Consider the following 22,568-nt stretch of genomic DNA (forward strand, 5'->3'; position numbering starts at 1 on the left):
GGTGTCGTTTCTAACAATGTTTTATAATATCAAAAGCTCTCTAGTATTAACCAAGTACTTTTTATAATCATTTATTTCTGGAGGAATTACCAAAGAAATAAGGTATACAAGTCATCTCACTGGCTGAGCCATTGTCACTCATTGTGGCTAATGATATGGCTAGCAGCCATTAGCTGCTAGCCACAGCCACTGACACAAACATGGCCTCCTGTGGACAATGCATGTTTAAAGAAATTTCCATAAAATATTTAAGGTTATAAGAATGCATTGAAGACAATGAACCGGTCATGTGTCTCAAGCATAAAGGAAAAGCAAACAATACTAAATGTCCAATCAGTATCATAATCAAAATATTAATATTTACATAATTTTGGTTCACACCCTTTGATTAACACCAATATTATCCGAGTACTGACATCCAACTAACATTATGTTCTCTCAATTCAACATATTTAAGTACAAAATTTAGTTTTTTTCCAAAATTATCAAGCTTATAAAAGTGACATATATATATATACACAAGAGAAAATTAAAATTACAAAAAGGTATAAAATATTGCTCTCACTTTCCCTGTGAACTAATCAATATACAATACCAGCGCATGTTTATATAAAACAAAACATAACAATGGATTGGTTCACAAAATCATTACAACTATAATCATAGAAATGGGGTGTGTGTTTATATATATATTTATTTTTTATATTTTGTATTCAAGTCGCCTGACACACAAGGCCTGAAGTCCACTCCAAGGTGTGGGCTACAATTTATTTTAGCCAGAGGCCGTTGCCACCTACTCCTGGGGCTGACACAGGGATACCCCTTTAAAGTCCATACGGATGAAGGCTTGGGTATCATCCATCAGATGCCTGGCTGGTAGAGCAGAAAACACTACCTCCCAAACTTTACAAAGCCATCATGGTTAAGTGTCTTGCTTCAGAGCACAAGTGTCACGACCGGGACTCGAACCCACACTCCGCTGATCAAACACCAGAGCTTGAATCCGGAGCTTTTACCTGCTAGGCCATGACTAACCAACATAAAACCCGACTATGTGAAGGGGATAGACAATCCGTTTTGGGAAACGATTTTCCACTTATTCGTTTATAGAACGAAAACTTGTGGCAAATCTAGAGGTTTTAACAATTAATTGCTAAAAAATAACATGGAATGATGCTATTGAAGGTGTTTACACACTTGGGTGTGTGTGATGTGTGTTTTTGTCTAAGCAGCTCTATACACATTATGGTATTATATTGGAATTATTCAACATGGAATGCAGAGAGTCTATAAATTTAACATTTATGAATTGGAAGACTTGAACTAATCATTATCCCAAACACCTTGCCTTGGATCGCACGAGTTGATCTTGGAAAACCAACACGGTCGGCCATTTTGTGGAGTCAAAATTTTGACTCTACAAAATGCTCGACCATGTTTCTTCGCGATGTATAAGGAAAACCGTGCAATTTCGAGGCATGTTTGTGTGGATAATTGTATTCTACTTTTAAATTATCTATCTAACTATTTGCGTTTTATAACAAATGGCTTCAAACGCTTTTCAAAGATCAACTCGACCGATCCAAGGCAAGGTGTTCCTTTAAGAAAGTAACTATTACTATTAAGTTTTTAGGTACAACCATTCACAGAACATCAAAATATGTTAGAAATGTCAAGACTAAAAGAACAAGCCAACATACTTCCCAAAAGCGATTTACGCATGGTTGTACTTTCTAGTAATAGTTACTTCTTATTATCAACACAAAAAATACTTCACCATCACTAAATTAGGCAACATATTTACTTATAAAGAAATTTAAGATAAACTTCCACCTTTGTGTCTTATGTACAACCTTAAGAATCAGGGCCCAATTTCATGGCTCTGCTTAACGCCAAATTCTGCAATCATGATTCTCCAAGCGACGAATTCCGCGCTGGCTGTGTAAGCGAAGAATGCCTAGTATCATGGAGAACACATGCCCACAAGCCAGAATCCCCTGCTAACCTGTGAAATAATTTATGCTTGGCGAGAGCGCAGAATTCCCTGCTTCCGCAAGCGCCGATTCTTTGCTTACGGTAAGCAGAGCCATGAATAATGCTGCTAGGCAAGAAAATTTGCTTAGCATTAAATCTCTTTCTTGATAAAAAAAAGGATAACCAACCAAATTTCCATTTGTTGCGTATTGCTTGTTACTGCTTTTTAGCTGTCGTTTGCTTCTATCCTGAAAATCACGGGGAAATTTGGTTGGTAATCCTGTTTTTATCAAGGAAGAAATTTCATGCTAAGCAAATTTTTGTGCTTAGCAACTCTATGAAATTGGGCCCAGGTTTTTTATATTTAGAGTCATTGTGCTCAACTTTCATTTATCAAAATAAATCATAATAAATCAAATAAATTTACAATTACAAAAGACCTTACCTTAAGTTTATGTCTATAAAAAATTTTGCTTCACACAGGTTGAATTGGAATATCTCATGAGTTATTTGTTTGTTCATCTGCTACACAAAAAATATTAAAGTGGAAATGATTTATCGGTAAAAAAAACCCTGAAATGACAGCCACACTATCAAGAGTGTTTATGGTGATCCAGGCCACAAACAAGTTGCTGATATAAATTCACTAATCAAAACAATTTCAAACACCTAAACAGATATAATGTGTAATAGGTTATATCTTTTTGTATGATTAATGCGCTCAAAATTTAGTCTTCATTTTATTTTCGCGTAAATACAGAATTTTTGTAACATTGTTGGCGTGGTGTGCTTCATCTTTAGCAGTGTTTTTTTTTTCTAAACTCAGAAGATACTTTTTTTAGGGTAAAACCTGTCATTAAATCAAATCTGCAATCCGTAACATGGGGTGTCCCGGCCGAGCGGATAAAAGCACTGAACAGGGCTCAATTTCATAGACCTGCTAAGCACGACAATTTGCTTAGCATGAAATTCTTCCTTGATAAAAACAGGATTACCAACAAAATTTACATTTGTTGATTATTGCTTGGTACTTGTATTCAGCTGTTGTTTGATTATCCTGAGAATCCCGTGGAAATTTGGTTGAGAAATCCTGTTTATATCAAGGCAAAATTTCATGCTAAGCAAATTTTTATGCTTAGCAGCTCTATGAAATCGGGCCCTGGTGTTTATATTCAGTAGAGTGTGGGTTCATACCCCGGTCGTGACACTTGCTTCATGGAAATGAATTGCCCGCCAGGGCCCAATTTCATAGCCCTGCTTCAGCAGAAACTTTTGCTTAACAATTTTCTAAGCAGATATGAGCAGGATACCAATCACAAATGGTACATATGACACTTAATTTTGGCTGGTAGGCCTACCCTTAGTCCGGTAAACATAACTTTGTTATGCTTAGCAGCACGTCATCGACACACGTCAAAGACAGTGACTTGCCTGTCATTACTTTTGATAATGCGTCTAGGATCGATCAGGACAGATGCAAGTTAATTGCTAAAACGCAAATCTTATATCTTGTAACAGGACACTGTGTATTGGATGCAACAAAACTTTAAAGGCTAAGGGGTGGATTTCACGAAGAGTTAAGACTAGTCTTATCTCGAGTTAGGACGAGTTACCCGTCCTAACTTAGGACTAGCTGTACATTTTTGATATCTCTTAGGACTAGTCCTAAGTTAGGACTAGTCCTAACTCTTTGTGAAATCGACCCCTGGACACCTTAAGTAATTGCCAAAAACCAGTATTCTCACTTGGTGTTTTTCCCAAAATATGCAAACAGATTACAAATCTGTGAAAGTTTTGACTCAATACGTCATCGAAGTAGCAAGAGATTAAAAAAGAAAAAACACTCTTCCTTGCACAAATTTGTGTACTTTCAGATCCCTAATAAAAGGCTTCAGACCTGAAGTCTTTTAGTTCAAAAACTATGTTACTTCAGAGGGAGCCGTTTCTCAAAATGTTTTATACTATCAACAGCTCTCTATTGCTCGTTACCAAGTAAGATTTTATGCTAAACCATTAGTTTGAGTAATTACCAACAGTGTCCAGTGCCTTTAAACTTGAGAACCAAGTGTTTATGACGCATGACTCCTATGACCTTCACACACATTCATGACTGCTGAACCTAGTATTAAAGGTAAGTCGTGTGTCCTTCGTCACCGGTGTTGGCACAAGGGCCTAGATAATCTGCAGGAACATGGCCTCTCTTTCCATTGATTTCTGCGTACCACCACGTATCGTCGTCCCTGTTAACGATGATCAAGATATCACCAGCTTTAATATCAAGCTCCTCATCTCCCTAAGGAAAGAAAAAAAAAAGTTGAGAGGATTAAACTTTCATGTTTTTAATTCTTATTAGAATGAATTCATTTGTATATTTAATTTTTTTCAAATAAAATTGGGCGAAATTTTTTTTTTTTTTACTAGAGCGGAACTTTCTAAACCTGTAGCCTGCGGATTAAGCTCTGCGAATGCATGGATGTTTCCGCAGCGAATGTTTGGCAGGAGTTGAACACAGTTCAACTGTTGTGAATTTATTGTTGTCAATCTGTGACGTCAAAATTCGCTTTGCATTCGCAGGAATTATGAACCGTTCTTTAACATGGGGGTGCTCTACCAACTGAGCTATCTATTCCTGATGCTGGCGATAATCCTTTTTTGCCAGTTTCTTTGCTCAGTGGTGCCGTCAGAAGCCATACAACCTGTAACTGCCGTGTAGCCGGGGATCAAACCCAAGTTAACGATACAACCTGGGAAGCGGCAGCCGAGGGATCACCTTAAGGGAATGTGACCTTTCACTTCAAATATCAAGTTATAAACCTAACTGGTGTATTGTTCGAAAACGGGAAATACCTGACTTTCCCTTTAAGTTTGCAATAACATGTCCTTTGTCATAATTGAGCGCAGGTGAAAACTAATTAGAGAAAACAAAATGAAACACTACTCTTAATCAGTAAGTAATTACAACCGAGTAATTTCCGCTCCATTGCGGAGGCGTTTTTATTACTCCAGCCAATTATAAATTGCCTCTTTTGTTGCTTTTAACAAAAGACAATTGGAAGAGGCGGATACCCTCAAAGGGGATGTGACTTTTTGTTTTCTTTGGATGAAAATGTATCTTTAAAGGATTTGGGTACTTTTTGTTCTACACAAAACACAAACGTCCACAGACTTAAATAAAACTTACACGGTCTAAAGATAATGATTGGAGAAAGCTTCTTTTAAAGTATTACTTGCTAAGGTGGTTTTTGTGAAATGAGTAAAACAATGTGTCTTATTGAGATACAAAATTATTTGAGCATATACAACGGATTTACGCGACTCCCCTGAATACTTTGTTCTGTTATTTTCCTTTTTCCCCTCAAAAACTTGATGAATAATCAGGCTGAAACTCCTCGCCAAGCACTTGATCTACAATAGGTACCACGACCCTTTAAAGCACTATGTTTCAGGGGTAGTGGGTCTGGCACCAAGTAGTCTGTTTTCTAGGCATGGCCCGGGTTGATGGGTGGGGTGGGGATTGGATGTCTCATTAAAGGCAGTGGACACTATTGGTAATTACTCAAAATAATTATTAGCATAAAACCTTTCTTGGTAACGAGTAATGGGGAGAGGTTGATGGTATAAAACATTGTGAGAAACGGCTCCCTCTGAAGTGACGTAGTATTCGAGAAAGAAGTAATTTTCCACGAATTTGATTTCGAGACCTCAAGTTTAGAATTTGAGGTCTCAAAATCAAGCATCTGAAAGCACACAACTTCGTGTGACAAGGGTGTTTTTTCTTTCATTATTATCTCGCAACTTCGAAGTCCGATTTAGCTCAAATTTTCACAGGTTGGTTATTTTATGTATATGTTGAGGTACACCAAGTGAGAAAACTGGTCTTTGACAATTACCAATAGTGTCCACTGTCTTTAAAAGCAAACTTTCAGTAGCTAGGAGGTCACCAACTCATCCTGAAAACACTGTGTTAACCAGAGGATTATGTAGATGACACCCTACTTTATTAATCTTTTACATCTAAGCAATGTAAGACACAACAAGACTCCATGTGCACCGTAAGCTTGGGCGGTTCCTTCGGTTACCCGGTTCTACCCGGTTCCAAATTGAAAACCGGACCGGCGGTTCCACTCTTCTGTGGAACCGGGTACCCGCTTTTGTCGGTTCCGATTTTAAAAGACTCTGTGGAGCCGATCCTGCGACGAACCTGCTCTAGAAATTGAGCCTTGATGTTGAAAGCGGTGACCGCAGATACAGTGTGCAAAGGCTTCAAGCCGACATGAGTATCAACTATCACGTGTGGCTACGTACACAGTGCACAGCCCACTCTAATGCATCTAGGCATCTACAACCACCACCTGTATACATGTATATCTCATGCATATACATGTACATGTACAGAGTCCAAAGTCCGAATAGACAGCACGTTGTGATTGGCTGCCGATATATCTATATTCATAAAAGCTTGCCCCATGCACAAAACACACAGTACTGTATGCATATTCATGCATGTACACTTGTATGTACTGAGACGACACACTGCATGCACTACGGACGTACTGCACTACGGACGTACTGCTACACAACGGACGTACTGCCGGCCAAATCAAAGACTTGTTTAAATGCAGGGAGAATAGGTGCTCGGTGGCACGATGTCTGATTGACTTGGGGTGGGTATTCTGGTATTTTCGTTAAAAATAGATCGGCTCCAATTGTGTGTGTGTGAGCTCGGGACCGATGTCTGATTAACTTGGTTATTTTCAGTTAAAATAGATCGGCTCAATTGTGTGTGTGTGAGCACGGGACGGGCGGCTTATGTTTTATATTGAATTGGAACCGGGTATGTCTCAGAACCGAGCTTTTTTTCGGAACTGGAACCGAGCCCCAAATTTCTGGAACTGCCCAAGCTTAGTGCACCATGGGCTGAGCCTAATGGATCGGTCTATTTGCCATGGTGCAATATGCACCCGATCTTACCAGGAACACTGGGGCCAACCCCTGTCTTTACGATAAGAGCAAGGGGTTCTTTTAAGAGCATTACACAATAACACAACACAGGACCTGCCCCTTAAATCCGATCCAAAGGATGCAACAATAGTGGTTCAGTGTCTTTTTTGAAGGGTGTAAGTGTCACGACTAGACTCGACCCTATGTTCTACTAATAGAAAAACCCGAGCTTGAATCCTAAATGCTTTTATTCGCTCAGACACGACACGCCTTATGGTAAAACTTACCTGAGCTTCATAGTCAAATTTAGCCATGAACTTATTGGAGTCTTTCGCTTTGATTTGTCCAATAACACCAGTGGAGTAGTCAGACATTGAAGAGTAAATCCCATCTGTAATAAACAGAACAATAAAATAGCGGCTCCTTATATGGCGGGCATATCCGTCACTCAGTAACGCTCAAGGCGCTGTACAGGGCCCAATTTCATGGCTCTGCTTACCGTAAGCACAGAATCGGCGCTTACGGAAGCAGGGAATTCTGTGCTTACGGCAAGCGTATTTCACGGGTTAGCGGCGAATTTGGGCTTTGCGCATGCGTATTCCACGTTACTAGGCATTCTACGCTTACAAGGCTAGCGCAGAAATTCGGCGCTTGCACATAAGCGGGGAATCGCGATCGTAAGCGCAGAATTCGGCGGTAAGCAGAGCCATGAAATTGGGCCCAGTAACTCCAGCAAGGTATGTGGGACTACATATGAATTATGAGACCTACCCCTTTTTCAAAGCACGTAATGGATAACAAGGTGCTGTCTTGCTCAGGGACACAAGTGTCATGACTGGGACTCAAACCCACACTCTGCTGATCAGAAACACCAGAGTTAGAATCCAGTGCGCTTAAAGACATGCACACCTTTGGTAACTGTCAAAGACCAGTTTTCTCACTTGGTGTATCTCAACAGCCAAAATAATAAACCTGTGAACATTTGAACTCAAATTCGTCGTCGAAGTTGCGAGATAATAATGGAAGAAAAAACACCCTTGCCACACAAAGTTGAGCGCTTTCAGATGCTTGATTTCACGACCTCAAAATCTAATTCTGAGGTCTCAAAATCAAATTTGTGGAAAATTACTTCTTTCTCGAAAACTACGTTACTTCAGAGGGAGCCGTTTCTCACAATGTTTTATACCACCAACAGCTCTCCATTGCTTGTTTCCAAGTAAGTTTTTATGCTAACAATTATTTTGAGTATTTACCAATAGTGTCCATGTGCCTTTAAAGCCATTATACACTTTGGGAACAGAAAAAAAAAAAAGTTCACAGATTTACAAATAACTTACAGAGTTTACAGAAGGTAATGGTGAAAGACTTCTCTTGAAATATTATTCCATGAAATGCTTTACTTTTTGAGAAAACATTAAAACAATTATCAATTCTCGATAGCGAGAATTACTGATTTATTTTAAACACATGTGATGACATGGCGAAACGTGCAGAAACAAGGGTGGGTTTTCCCGTTGTTTTCTTCCGACTCCGATGATCGATTGAGCCTAAATTTTCACAGGTTTGTTATTTTATATATAAGTTGTGATACACGAAGTGTGGGCCTTTGGACAATACTGTTTACCGAAGATGTCCAATGGCTTTAACCGCTAGGCTATGACACACAAGCGTCTTACCTTCTTTGGTTGGGGATGATATTTCTGGTGGTGGTGGTAACGCTCGATGTTGGTCTATCTTCATTGCAGCTGGGATAGGCGGTAAGGTTTGTCGACTCCGCCCATTTGATATACCCCCACCACTGCCTCCACTCGACTTGGCTGCCATGCTACCATCTTTATAGTAGCACTCATACACGACTTGTGCTGTGCAAATAACAAAGTAGGATAATATTGATTTACCTGATTTTTATTGTTTATTCATAAATACCCTGGACAGTTTCGCTAATCCTATTGGTGGAGAGCGCATCACGTGGGGGTGTTTAAACGGTTGATAAAGACACAGCTGAAGCTGTTGAAGACCGGCCGGCTTCTTGTGTTGGGCGCGCACGGCAAATGTCTGCCAGTTTAAATTATGTGAAACAAAATTCATAGCTGTTAGTAACAGCGCGTAATATGTGTGTACACGCGCGTATACACACCGGCCGACGCGCACAAAACATTTTTACAAAAAGTTTTTGAAAAATCGCAAACTTCGAAAAAATTCCCAGAAGAAACAGTGTCACATTGTCTATAATTGTGAGATTATTTTGATTTTTAATATAAGGGCTTTTATGAATGGGAATAAAAATATGGCTCCCTCTGAAGTGCCATAGTTTTCGAGAAAGAAGTAATTTTCAACGAATTTGATTACGAGACCTCAGGTTTAGAAATTGAGGTCTCGAAATCAACCATCTAAACGCACACAACTTCAAGTTCAATGACCGATTGAGGTCAAACTTTCACAGGTTTGTTATTTTATGCATATGTTGAGACACACCAACTGTGAAGGCTAGTCTTTGACAATTACCAATAGTGTCCACTGCCTTTAAACCTGATTCATACTCAAGGCAAATGTAAAAGCAAAGCAAATTGTATTATGTAAACAATGGGAAGACGGGGCAGTGCGCCTTGCTACGAAAATTTGTATTGCTACGAAAATCTGTATTGCGATTGCTTTGTGGAAAGTATGGTATTTCATCGATATGTTTTTTTTTCCAGGAGGATTTAAAACTTGATATGGTGGGGGGAACAACTAGAAAATAAGGCACTATGAATTAATCCCTTTGATGAGCTGTTGTGGCTGTGGAAAAAATGTGTTGGTGTATTTTTTAAACTATTTTTATGAGATATTGCGTCACATCACAAAGCCGGAACGCTACACTAAACTGATAAGGGCTAATGACCCAAACCAACTGTCACCAGGGGCATGTTGCCACCTACTCCTGGGGCTGAAACAGGGTTACCCCTTTCACAGTCTGTAAGGATGTAGGCTTGGGTATCATCCACTAGGAGCTACCTACTCATGGGGCTGAAACAGGGTTACCCCCTCACAGTCTGTAAGGATGTAGGCTTGGGTATCATCCACTAGGAGCTACCTACTCATGGGGCTGAAACAGGGTTACCCCCTCACAGTCTGTAAGGATGTAGGCTTGGGTATCATCCACTAGGAGCTACCTACTCATGGGGCTGAAACAGGGTTACCCCCTTCACAGTCCGTAGGGATGTAGGCATGGGTATCATCCACTAAGAGCCACCTACTCATGGGGCTGAAACAGGGTTACCCCCTTCACAGTCCGTAGGGATGTAGGCATGGGTATCATCCACTAGGAGCCACCTGCTCATGGGGCTGGAACAGGGTTACCCCTTCACAGTCTGTAAGGATGAAGGCTTGGGTATCATCCACTAGGAGCTACCTACTCATGGGGCTGAAACAGGGTTACCCCTTCACAGTCCGTAAGGATGTAGGCATGGGTATCATCCACTAAGAGCCACCTACTCATGGGGCTGAAACAGGGTTACCCCCTTCACAGTCCGTAGGGATGTAGGCATGGGTATCATCCACTAGGAGCTACCTACTCATGGGGCTGAAACAGGGTTACTCCCTTCACAGTCCGTATGGATGTAGGCATGGGTATCATCCACTAGGAGCCACCTACTCATGGAGCTGAAACAGGGTTACCCTCTTCACAGTCTGTAAGGATGTAGGCTTGGGTATCATCCACTAGGAGCCACCTACTCATGGGGCTGAAACAGGGTTACCCCCTTCACAGTCTGTAAGGATGTAGGCTTGGGTGTCATTCACTAGGAGCCACCTACTCATGGGGCTGAAACAGGGTTACTCCCTTCACAGTCCGTATGGATGTAGGCATGGGTATCATCCACTAGGAGCTACCTACTCATGGGGCTGAAACAGGGTTACCCCCTTCACAGTCTGTAAGGATGTAGGCTTGGGTATCATCCACTAGGAGCTACCTACTCATGGGGCTGAAACAGGGTTACTCCCTTCACAGTCCGTATGGATGTAGGCATGGGTATCATCCACTAGGAGCCACCTACTCATGGAGCTGAAACAGGGTTACCCCCTTCACAGTCCGTAGGGATGTAGGCTTGGGTATCATCCACTAGGAGCCACCTACTCCTGGGGCTGAAACAGGGTTACCCCCTTCACAGTCTGTAAGGATGTAGGCATGGGTATCATCCACTAGGAGCTACCTACTCATGGGGCTGAAACAGGGTTACCCCCTTCACAGTCTGTAAAGATGTAGGCTTGGGTATCATCCACTAGGAGCTACCTACTCATGGGGCTGAAACAAGGTTACCCCCTTCACAGTCTGTAAGGATGTAGGCATGGGTATCATCCACTAGGAGCCACCTACTCATGGGGCTGAAACAGGGTTACCCCCTTCACAGTCTGTAAGGATGTAGGCTTGGGTATCATCCACTAGGAGCTACCTACTCATGGGGCTGAAACAGGGTTACCCCCTTCACAGTCTGTAAGGATGTAGGCTTGGGTATCATCCACTAGGAGCCACCTACTCATTGGGCTGAAACAGGGTTACCCCCTTCACAGTCTGTAAGGATGTAGGCTTGGGTGTCATCCACTAGGAGCCACCTACTCATGGGGCTGAAACAGGGTTATCCCCTTCACAGTCCGTAGGGATGTAGGCGTGGGTATCATCCACTAGGAGCCACCTACTCATGGGGCTGGAACAGGGTTACTCCCTTCACAGTCCGTATGGATGTAGGCATGGGTATCATCCACTAGGAGCCACCTACTCATGGAGCTGAAACAGGGTTACCCCCTTCACAGTCTATAAGGATGTAGGCATGGGTATCATCCACTAGGAGCCACCTACTCATGGGGCTCGAACAGGGTTACTCCCTTCACAGTCCGTAGGGATGTAGGCGTGGGTATCATCCACTATAGGAGCCTGAATGGTGGAGCAGAACTACCTTCCAAACTGTGTATGAAGCGAGTATGGTTAAGTGCCTTGCTCAAGGGCACAAGTGTCATAACCGGGATTCGAACCCACACTCTGCTGCTGACAACACCAGAGTTGCCAACCAACAATGGAACACTATGGGAAGCCATAAATGCCAAACAAGAAAAGATACAGCCATATCTAACAATGTTAATACACAAAAATTCAAAAATAATATTGAATTTGTTTGAAACAAAGCAATTAATTTCATTTATCAACAACAATAGAAATATCAGAATTGGCTGGTTTCGTTACCTGGTTTTAAACTTCCTGTAGCCTTTTGTGAGATGAACAACTGGATGTCTTTGTCCTCATTGCAGTCAGACAACGCTTTTCTCATATCATCAGAATTCTGTCAAACAATGAAACAGAAATTATGCGTTGACTTGATTCAATAAATATAATATTATTTGTATTTTTTTTTTTTCCCGAAACTGGAACCAACCCCATAACCCTGGGAGTATTATTAATAATAATAAATAACATCTAGGCCTACAAAGGGAGTTTTTTTAAAAGTTACAAGACACTGTACAGAGTATCTACAAATGAACACAAATTATAATGACGCAGCTTAGCATAAAAGCAAATGAGTTTTTAACATGCTTTTAAGGATTTAAGAGATGAAGCCAGACAGATGTGAAGAGAGAGATTGTTCCATAGTCACTGTGAAAGCTTGTTGGCTGTACTGCGTGTAGGTGCAGAGTTTCATGTAGTGAAATATTATAAGTTATCACACAAGCGCGAGTGGAATACGGAAAAATATAGCACTTCTGCGTCCCATATCTAACGAGGCTGAAGGCCGAGTTTGATATTTCCACGAGCGCTCGTGTGATAACATATTAATCTTCAAGCAAACTTAGTGACCATAAAACACACAAGACGCAGGTAGTGATATTAGCCGTGCAATATAGGTTTTTATCACCACTCCATTCCGCGATCTGATTGGAGGATTAGCGTGTACTTGAAGATAAAGTTCAATATCTTGACCAATTTTAACTGACGAGAGAAATGAGGGCACATGATGCTCATGATTGGGTGATTGTGAGATATTAGTATCATATTCTCACCTTCAACCCCTGGTTCGAATCCTGCTTGGGGCACTACGTGGATATGATGTGGCTTTAACCTGCCTCGTGTCAGCGTTTAGTATAGTTGCGGTCAGTGTCATTAAACAATTTCTGTTGTTTGTATTTGCATCCACATATTGGCAGGAAATCATGCACCCTATCAAATTGGATTAGTACATGCTAAATGACAACCTGTGCCTAATTTCATGGCTCTGCTTACCGTAAGCAAATAATCGGCGCTACATCAAGCGTATTTCACTGGCAAGGGGTGGATTTTGGCTTGTGCGCATGCTTTCTTCGCTTTGGGTAGCACGATTGGCTTGTGCGTAAAGCACTCGCCTCTCACAAAGGTGACCCCGGTTCGATTCCCGGCCAGGGCCATATGTGAGTTGAGTTGTGTGTTGGTTCTCTGCTGTGCCACGAGGGTTTTCTGTACCATCCGGTTTTCCTCCCTCGTGAAAAATCAAACACTTTCGATCTTGGCTGTGCTCCGTGGTCATAATGGGTTGACGGGCTGGCAGCCAGAGGCGCCCTTGCAGGCCTGCTTCTCGAACACCTTGTAGCCGCATCCTTCACAATTCAGCTCTTAGCTGCGAGTAAGGATGATTAGCTCCCCCAAATTATTATTATCATTACACAGCTAATGCAAAAACTAAGCGCTTGCCCTGAATGGTGATCATTAGTAGAGAATAGACCGATCCATTCGGCTTCGCACAGGTGAGCAAGAACATGTGAGCCTCTCCAATGCCATTCTGCCTTAGTGTTATAACTCTATGCATTCTGCACAACTCTGCCACCCGCGCCACCCATACGCGCACACATGTCAGACCTTATTTTGTCTGACTTTCGGTTGCGCAATGGGTTGTGATTGGTCAATGTCAATATGCAATGGGGCGGAGCTCAATTGATCGGTCTATTCATCAGAAAGCAGAGCCATGAAATTGGGCCCTGTAAACATGGAGGATACTAAGGGAGAGGGGGGAAAGACAGAACGGGCTAGCATACCTCATCATCGCTACAACACTGCAGTGATATGATGTTGGAGAACACCCACATTGTATTCCTCAAGAAACGAATTCTCTCCATTTCAAGCTGCTGGAAGATCTAGAGTACAAAACCATAAAGAAAAATTCGGACATTTATTTGATGGTGATTGCGTACACGTAAAGTCACTGTTTCACTCCATTCTTTCTTTGTTGGTTTAAAAACAGTCACGAAAACTACAGCACCGTTCACACAGCCCTAGGACATTACAAAGAATACGCCAATCACCCCGATCTCAAAAAACTATCAAGTCGGGGTATGATCGCTGTCAAAATCCAGCAATTTGGCAAGTTGAAGACTCCGCCCAACTTTACTGCTTCTACGTAAAAAGTGTTTCTGACTCACTGCCACTACGATTACTGACGATAACACAAAGACCAATGTCGACCAAGCAGTTTTCTACTTTGTAATGGTTGCCGACCGTGCTGTGTTTTTATTACGACCACAGAGATCTCACTACGATGCTACGGCGCTGCTTGTACGATAATGGCGTTCCTACTACGACTTTTTCCTGCTTATTGTTGGCCACAATGTCATGGAGCTGCTTAAGCAGAAAATTTTGCTTTAAAGGGAAGGTACACCTTTGGTAATTGTCAAAGACCAGTCTTCTCACTTGGTGTATCCCATCATAACCATAAAATAACAAGCCTGTGAAAATTTGGGTTCAATTGGTCATCGAAGTTGCAAGAAAATTATGAAAGAAAAACACCCTTGTTGGACGAAATTGTGTACTTCCAGATAAGAATAAAAGACTTCTAGCTAGAAGTCTTTTATTATTTTAGTGAGAAATTACCTCTTTCTCAAAAACTATGTTACTTCAGAGTGAGTCGTTTCCCACAATGTTTTATACTATCAACCGCTCTCCAATGCTTGTTACCAAGTCAGTTTTTTTAAGTTAATATTTGTTTTGAGTAATTACCAAAAAAATCTTGCTCAGTAAAATTAGATTATTGGCCAAGACTCCACTCAATTGCTACGCTAAGTAAACAAAACCTAAACACCAGTCACAAGCAATGTTTATGGCATGACATTTTGGCCAGTATTATAACATGTGCTAAGCAGCTTCCTTGAAATTGGGCCCAGAGTTGCATTTGGTACCCAATGTCACCTCCCTTAATGTGCTTGACTTCAAAAATTCTTAGTGACATTACCGTCACCAGTTTTTCTTTTCTCTCAATGGGTAGACACTATGTTCTGCTGAAACTGTCACACTGTGACTTTTATTGTGTTGGTCTCAATAATTGTCCCTATAAGTCAGCATTAGGTTGGCAAAAGCCAATCTATGACCATACATGTACCTTTAAGATTTGTTTATATATTTTACCAGAAACTTACCACACAAAGTTGTGTCATTCTGTCTTCCCATTCTTGCCTCGTCTGCTCTAAAGTCACTACTTCTTTCTGGTATTGTGCATCTATAAATTAAAATGATAAGAATTACATTATAATAATAATAACAAAAACAACTGCATTTCTATCTAGTGCCTAACAATTCCAAAAGAAAGTCTCTAAGCGCTCAAAAGAACAAAAGAATAATTATGTATGATGAATTGAACAGATAACTTTTGAGAAGAGTCTTGAAACTTGAGATCCTGGTGGCTTGTTTGATGTGTAGAGGGAGATTGTTCCTAAATGAGATGCAGCAAACTGATAACTACGTTGACCATACGCTTTGGTGGTAACATTAGGGATAACAAGGGTGTCTTTGTTATCAGAATGGCTGGCCAGCATACCCAGCATTTTTGTTTGATTTCAACAAAGAGCTAGGACTAGTCCTAACTTAGGACTAGTCTTAAGAGATATTAAAACGTATGGCTAGTCCTACATGTACATGTAAGTTAGGACAAGCACATCGTCCTAACTCGAGATAAGACTAGTCTTAACTCTTTGTGAAATCCAACCAAGAAACGTTTTGCAGACTTACCTGCTTGAGTTGACGCCTGCCTCAACTTATCTTTCTTTATTAGCAACTGTCAATGAAAAAAATACTGAAAATTTAGCAATTACTTCTTTGCATTTAATTCAATTTAAAAAATCTTGTATAGTTTTGGAGGCATCGCATAGTGAGTAAGCTTAATGGTGAGGTATCAGTGTCTATTTGGTCACCCGAGTGACCATGTGGATATACTTTACTGTGTGGATTTGGTTCTTTGGGAACTAGGTCTTGGTTTTAATTCTACTGTCGCAGAGTAGATTTTTTAAATTTGTGAGACTACTCAGTTTTTAAAACGAACTGTCCTTCTTAATAACTATAACATTGGCAGAAAGTAGGAAATCGGCCAAGACTCCTACTGTCACTTAGTGGAACGAGGGGACTTCTCCTTATTAACTTCACTGTCATGGAGTGAGTTCTTATTGGTCTTATTTCTCTAAAAACCTTTCAATCTTTAATCAAATAAACAACAGATATTTTTCGCCAGACAGAAAAAATTACGGATAAACAATTAATCATATATTATGTTCCTTATTTTTACAGTTGTCTTGACAATTTATAACCAGGAAGTATAATACGAAAAGTTCTTCCCCTATTAAGTAATATCCAAAACTCTAATCAAAACGAAACTAAAACTGAAGGATAAACACGCTGAAACTCTGATACATATATGCAAATGATTTTCTAGTTTAATCAAGGAAACTGACAACACTTTTGGTATCAGTGTTTGTTGAAGTTTCCCAACCACAAAGATTCAAGTATTCTTTGCATGTTTTTATTCTATGCAAGGGAAGGGGAATACACTTGGCATGTAATTTAACAAATAATGCTCAATGCTTGATGGACACTTTGTATTCTATGCCTAACCCTAACCTCACCACAAAAACAAAATAACAATAATAAAGACATTCGTAAACAACAATAATAATAATATATAAATAATAATAATAATAATAATAATAATAATAATAATAATAATAATAATAATAATAGTAATAATAATAGTAACAGTAACAGTAACAGTAACAGTAACAGTAACAGTAACAGTAACAGTAACAGTAACAGTAACAGTAACAGTAACAGTAACAGTAACAGTAACAGTAACAGTAACAGTAACAGTAACAGTAACAGTAACAGTAACAGTAACAGTAACAGTAACAGTAACAGTAACAGTAACAGTAACAGTAACAGTAACAGTAACAGTAACAGTAACAGTAACAGTAACAGTAACAGTAACAGTAACAGTAACAGTAACAGTAACAGTAACAGTAACAGTAACAGTAACAGTAACAGTAACAGTAACAGTAACAGTAACAGTAACAGTAACAGTAACAGTAACAGTAACAGTAACAGTAACAGTAACAGTAACAGTAACAGTAACAGTAACAGTAACAGTAACAGTAACAGTAACAGTAACAGTAACAGTAACAGTAACAGTAACAGTAACAGTAACAGTAACAGTAACAGTAACAGTAACAGTAACAGTAATAGTAATAGTAATAATAATAATAATAATAGTAATAATAATAATAATAATAATAATAATAATAATAATAGTAATAGTAATAATAGTAATAGTAATAATAATAATAATAATAATAATAATAATAATAATAATAATAATAATAATAATAATAATAATAATAATAATAATAATAATAATAATAATAGTAATAGTAATAATAGTAATAATAGTAATAATAGTAATAATAGTAATAATAGTAATAATAGTAATAATAGTAATAATAGTAATAATAGTAATAATAGTAATAATAGTAATAATAGTAATAATAGTAATAATAGTAATAATAGTAATAATAGTAATAATAGTAATAATAGTAATAATAATAATAATAATAATAATAATAATAATAATAATAATAATAATAATAATAATAATAATAATAATAATAATAATAATAATAATAATAATAGTAATAATAATAAAACAGTACTTATTTAAAGTACAATAAAACATTCCTCAAAGCGCTTAACAGCAAAACAAATAAAAAATACTGTACTAGGAGCGCAAAGCGTGAAAGCTTGCACGTGTAAAGCGTGAAAGCTTGCGCGCACAAAGCGTGAAAGCTTAAGAGCACAAAGCATGAGCGCAAAAGCTAACAGGTTTGAAGCCTGCTTATCACACATTTTCAGTTTTAAAGCCCTACTCTGCAATCTGGGGTGTCCCATATGGTTTAATCTTCATTTTCTTATGAATTTTATCTAAGTTATAAAACATAATTTTACAAAAAGGGGGTTAAAACGGAAAAATCACGTACATGTGTCAGAATCCAGAAAAGTCAATACAAAAACTTCATCCACACTATTGAAAGCGGATCACACCACTTCCATAGACAATCAGGTCTATCCTAATTCACAAAAGATTTCCTGTTACAGATTCAGCAAGACTACCTGCTTTATTGAACAATACATCCTCAAAAGGTCAAAAGGTCAACGGGAAGTGTCTAAAAATGTCGGGCATCTACACTGTGGTGCATACTACTAAATAGGGAAACAACAAGAGCGCCAGCCTCATCAATTTTTTTTAGGCCCTCAAAATATTCTATATAAGACAAATTTAAGAGCCAAATAAAAGCCGTACAGTGTCAGAAATTTGCCCAATTGCGACATTAGGGTTGTTGACTTCCAACACTAACGGAACATTACAGAATTTGGTTTTACTAACAAAACAGCTGCTGGCAGTGTAAGCACTTTATTTAATCCACCATACATAAACTGACAAACCTGTAGCTGTTTGAGATCGATCGGCCATCTGGGTCACAGTAAAATAGTGAAAAACCGATTACACAATTTTGCATTGCATCGACGCCAAAATAAAATTGTATAAAACGCTCACGGAGAGATAATCTCTAAACATGAAGTTGGATTATTTGTTTTCCATTAAGTATGACATTATGTAAATCTGTGATCTTTACAATTTGTATTTCTTACCAATTCTGTAACAATCCTTTAAGTATTTTGGATGACATTTAGCTCTGCAAAAATTGTCCCATTGACTCCCTGGAATATTTGTTCAAGAGTGATGCTTATTCTCAGAAAATTACACAGTGTAGGGGCACTTTTATTTGGAGAAAGAATAACCAGATGGGCCTTGGGACTTCCCTTATCAAATTGAGCAGGGGACGATTTCACAAAAGAGCAAAGATCGACTAAACTGCAAATCAATCGTAGTTGCTTATGTCACAATACATATCACTATGGTGATACTGACACTTTGTCTTACGATGGGTTTTAGTGCTTTGTGAAATCGACCCCTGTTGAAAATAGACATTGAGAAATAAATGCATAATTTTTCTGTAAAAAGCTGAGAGATTTTTAAGTTTTTTTATAATTTTTTTTTTTAAATATTTTGCATTTTTGCACTCTAGTCTATTGACCCCTTGCACGCGCGTCACACACGGCGACTGATGCCACGCTCACCATGTTGGTGAACGTCGCGTCACCTAAAAATGCGCACTTCACTGAATAACACAGGTTGACATTGACCACCAAAATGGCGCATCCAAGATTATTCTGATGATGACGTCAGGTGAAATGGGTCAATAGGTGTTTATTTTGTGGGATGCACCTCAGAGTTGAGGACATGTGTATGCACATGTAAATTACCAGGAAATAGTAATAAATGAACTGCCCAGGTGACTGGGCCAATAGACCCCTTGAATAATGAGAAAGGCTTTAGGGATGATAGAGATTACATGCACAATTTTACGCACAATGAACAGCTATCGCCCAATGATTTGCCTCCTTTGGCCCAACTGAGGGCGCTTTTTGGCCCCAGTGAGGGCGATTTTTGAGCATGTGACGTAGTCACATGCAAGGGGTCTTAAACATTCCTGTAATATTTCTAAAAGGGCTCCATGGCCAGTACAAACTGCCCAGAGCTGCCCATAATGAACTGCCCATAATGAAAACAATAATGATAACAACGCAAAGAGAACGCATTCTATTGGTTGAGCTGCTCAGCGCTGAATACGCGCACTCTTATTCAACCAATTGAGGACATTCAACCAATTGAGAATGTGCATTGCAAACATTATTGTTTTCTTTCTTGTAGTCGAGGTCTGTGACCGGGCCTTAGCCCTTGTGAAATGTGAACTCAAACAAAATTTTAAAGGAAAAGAAATCTGCCCTACCTTATCTTGGTCCTTGGTTGGACCAACTAAGCGTCCTTTCATGTAAGCATCGTCAGCAATATCTGCTTCCTTGCATTTACACTCATATGTTCTCTTACTCTGTTCACAAACAAAAGAAAAAAAATCAAACAATCAACAATAGTAATTTAGCTTTTCAAAACTATACTAAGTGATTTCCTAGTCCTGCTAAGTTATGAGAGATAATTGGCTTTTGCCCTAACGATTTTAACACATCTGGGGAGGATTTCATAAAAGAGTTAAGACTAGTCTTCAATTGTCTCATCTCGAATAAGGACGAGTTACTCATCCCAACTTAGGACTATTCTTACGTTTTTGACAACTCCTATAAAGACTCTGTGTAATCGACCCCTGGCCCACTTTGCAAGATACTGGACACTATTGGTAATTATCACAGACCAGTCTTCCCAAATTGTGTATCTCAGCATATGCATAAAACAGCAAACCCATGAAAATTTGAGCTCAGTTGGTCGTCAAAGTTGCGAGATATGAACGAATAAAACACCCTTGTCACATGAAGTTACGTGTGCTTTCAGATGCTTGATTTTGAAATCAAATTTGTGGAAAATTACTTCTTTCTCGAAAACTACTCCACTACAGAGGGAGCCGTTTCTCACAATGTTTTATACTACCAACCTCTCCCCATTACTCTTTACCAAGTAAGGTTTTATGCTAATAATTATTTTGAGTAATTACCAATAGTGTCCACTGCCTTTTAAGCTTCATTCTCCCCTTTTATAAGGTACATGCAAGTATTCAATTTCTGCGCTACAAACGTGAACAAATATTTGCTAACCTGTGAATTAGACTTACTCTTTAGCATAAGGGTTTTTCTCCATGTACAAGCTAGCGTAAGAGACCAATACGCACAAATTGCGGGTCATTTTGGGGTCAGTACGCCAGGGATTTTTTTCAAATAAAAAGAATGTTAGCTACTAATTTTACAATATGTTAAATTTACAACAATCCAGGATGCTTGAAAACCAAGATTAACACAGAGTAGAAAACACACGGAAGACCTCATTTCAATTCAGTGTCCTTCGACCAAACTTCAAAAATGTTGGTCCAGAAAGCCTGCCAGTTTTGAAAAATCATGAGGAGAACCATGGCATGAACTTGCCTGCTTCCATAAAGCATTTATTTACAACAATGTAAACTTAATGTAATTTTAGCTAACTTGTTTCTAAAAGCAATACTTTTCTATTCTGAAATTGAATAAAAAGGTCACGGGTCTTATCCACGTTCCATTTTTATAGCACGTAAATGCTGAATATAGTGCAATGGTTGGGGAAAAAAACGTTTTAAACTAATTATTTCTACTTGGAAGATCTACCAGCTGTCTGACTCAATCAAAGAAAGGATTTGTGGGAGCATTAATAAATCTGTATGAATGCAATCTGTTCCTTTAGGATACAACACACTAAATAGTGACTGAATCGTGCGCAAATCCTCCAAAAGGTTTTCAAATTCAGAGATATAAGATGTTATTACTTCTGAGGGCTGTTGAAATACGGTCCATAAATTGTGCCCTGAGGTTGTTGATTTCAAAACTATAAAAGTCGTGCGACCAACTACAAACTTACTTTTCAAAGCTGTAAAAAATAGCTTTGTAGTGTTTGCCAGGAAATTTGTAGAATTGTTGGCGGTTGTTTTTTCTTTTCTTAAAAATGACAAAGATCAACATCAGGTACATGTATGTCAGCCGTCGATTTCACCAAACTCTTCCTAACTTAGGATTAATCTTAGGACTTAGGACGAGTTGAGTCCCGTATCCAAATACGTAGGAAGCATTGAACCCATCCTAAGTTAGGACGGGTTACTCGTCCTAACTCGAGTTAGGATTAATCCTAGAGTTTCGTGAATTCGGCTGTAGGGGTGTTATAAATGAGGAATAGTAAATGTTCTGCATTCGTGCAATGAAGAGAATATTATCATTCATTGAAAGATTGAATGTTCCATTCAACTCCCTTTAACAGTGGTCGTTGTCCAAATGCTAGTGAGAACACCTCAGGACCAGTCAAAACTCACTCAAAGGGGTCTGGCTGGCTAGGTCAATATTGAGAACCATCCATATAGTATCAGCTATTGGACATTAAAGGGAAGGTACACGTTTGGTAATTACTCAAAACAAATATTAACTTAAAAACTGACTTGTGAAAATAAATAATAATAATAAAAGACTTCTAGCTAGAAGTCTTTTATTCTTATCTGAAAGCACACAAATTTGTCCAAGAAGGGTGTTTTTTCTTTCAGCATTTTCTCACAACTTCGATAACCAATTCAGCCCAAATTTTCACAGGCTTGTTATTTTATGGTTATGATGGGATGCACCAAGTGAGAAGACTGGTCTTTGACAATTACCAAACATGTACCTTCCCTTTAAAGTGAAAAGGCTGGTTGACACGTTAAGTGACGAGCAAGCAAACTGGTCCTGCTTACTAGCCAGTGAACAAATTAAGGGCAAACCAAGAACCCCT

The 22,568-nt window shown here is 39.1% G+C and overlaps 1 protein-coding gene across 1 annotated transcript in view; it reads right to left on the reverse strand.

The window, feature by feature from the left end:
* Positions 1–298: 298 nt before the first annotated feature.
* LOC139937235 (proline-serine-threonine phosphatase-interacting protein 1-like) overlaps positions 299–22,568 on the reverse strand; it is a 31,284-nt gene continuing 9,014 nt past the window's right edge. The window contains exons 5-12 of the mRNA XM_071932321.1: positions 20,074–20,172; positions 15,911–15,956; positions 15,322–15,401; positions 13,948–14,046; positions 12,131–12,227; positions 8,592–8,777; positions 7,203–7,306; positions 299–4,267 (exon numbers count right to left, since the gene is read on the reverse strand). Coding sequence (XP_071788422.1) covers positions 4,100–4,267; positions 7,203–7,306; positions 8,592–8,777; positions 12,131–12,227; positions 13,948–14,046; positions 15,322–15,401; positions 15,911–15,956; positions 20,074–20,172 — 879 coding nt within the window. The 3' untranslated portion in view covers positions 299–4,099. The remainder of the gene's footprint in view (positions 4,268–7,202; positions 7,307–8,591; positions 8,778–12,130; positions 12,228–13,947; positions 14,047–15,321; positions 15,402–15,910; positions 15,957–20,073; positions 20,173–22,568) is intronic.

The sequence above is a fragment of the Asterias amurensis genome, chromosome 5 (assembly GCF_032118995.1).
Source record: "Asterias amurensis chromosome 5, ASM3211899v1".
Taxonomy (NCBI): Eukaryota; Metazoa; Echinodermata; class Asteroidea; order Forcipulatida; family Asteriidae; genus Asterias; species Asterias amurensis.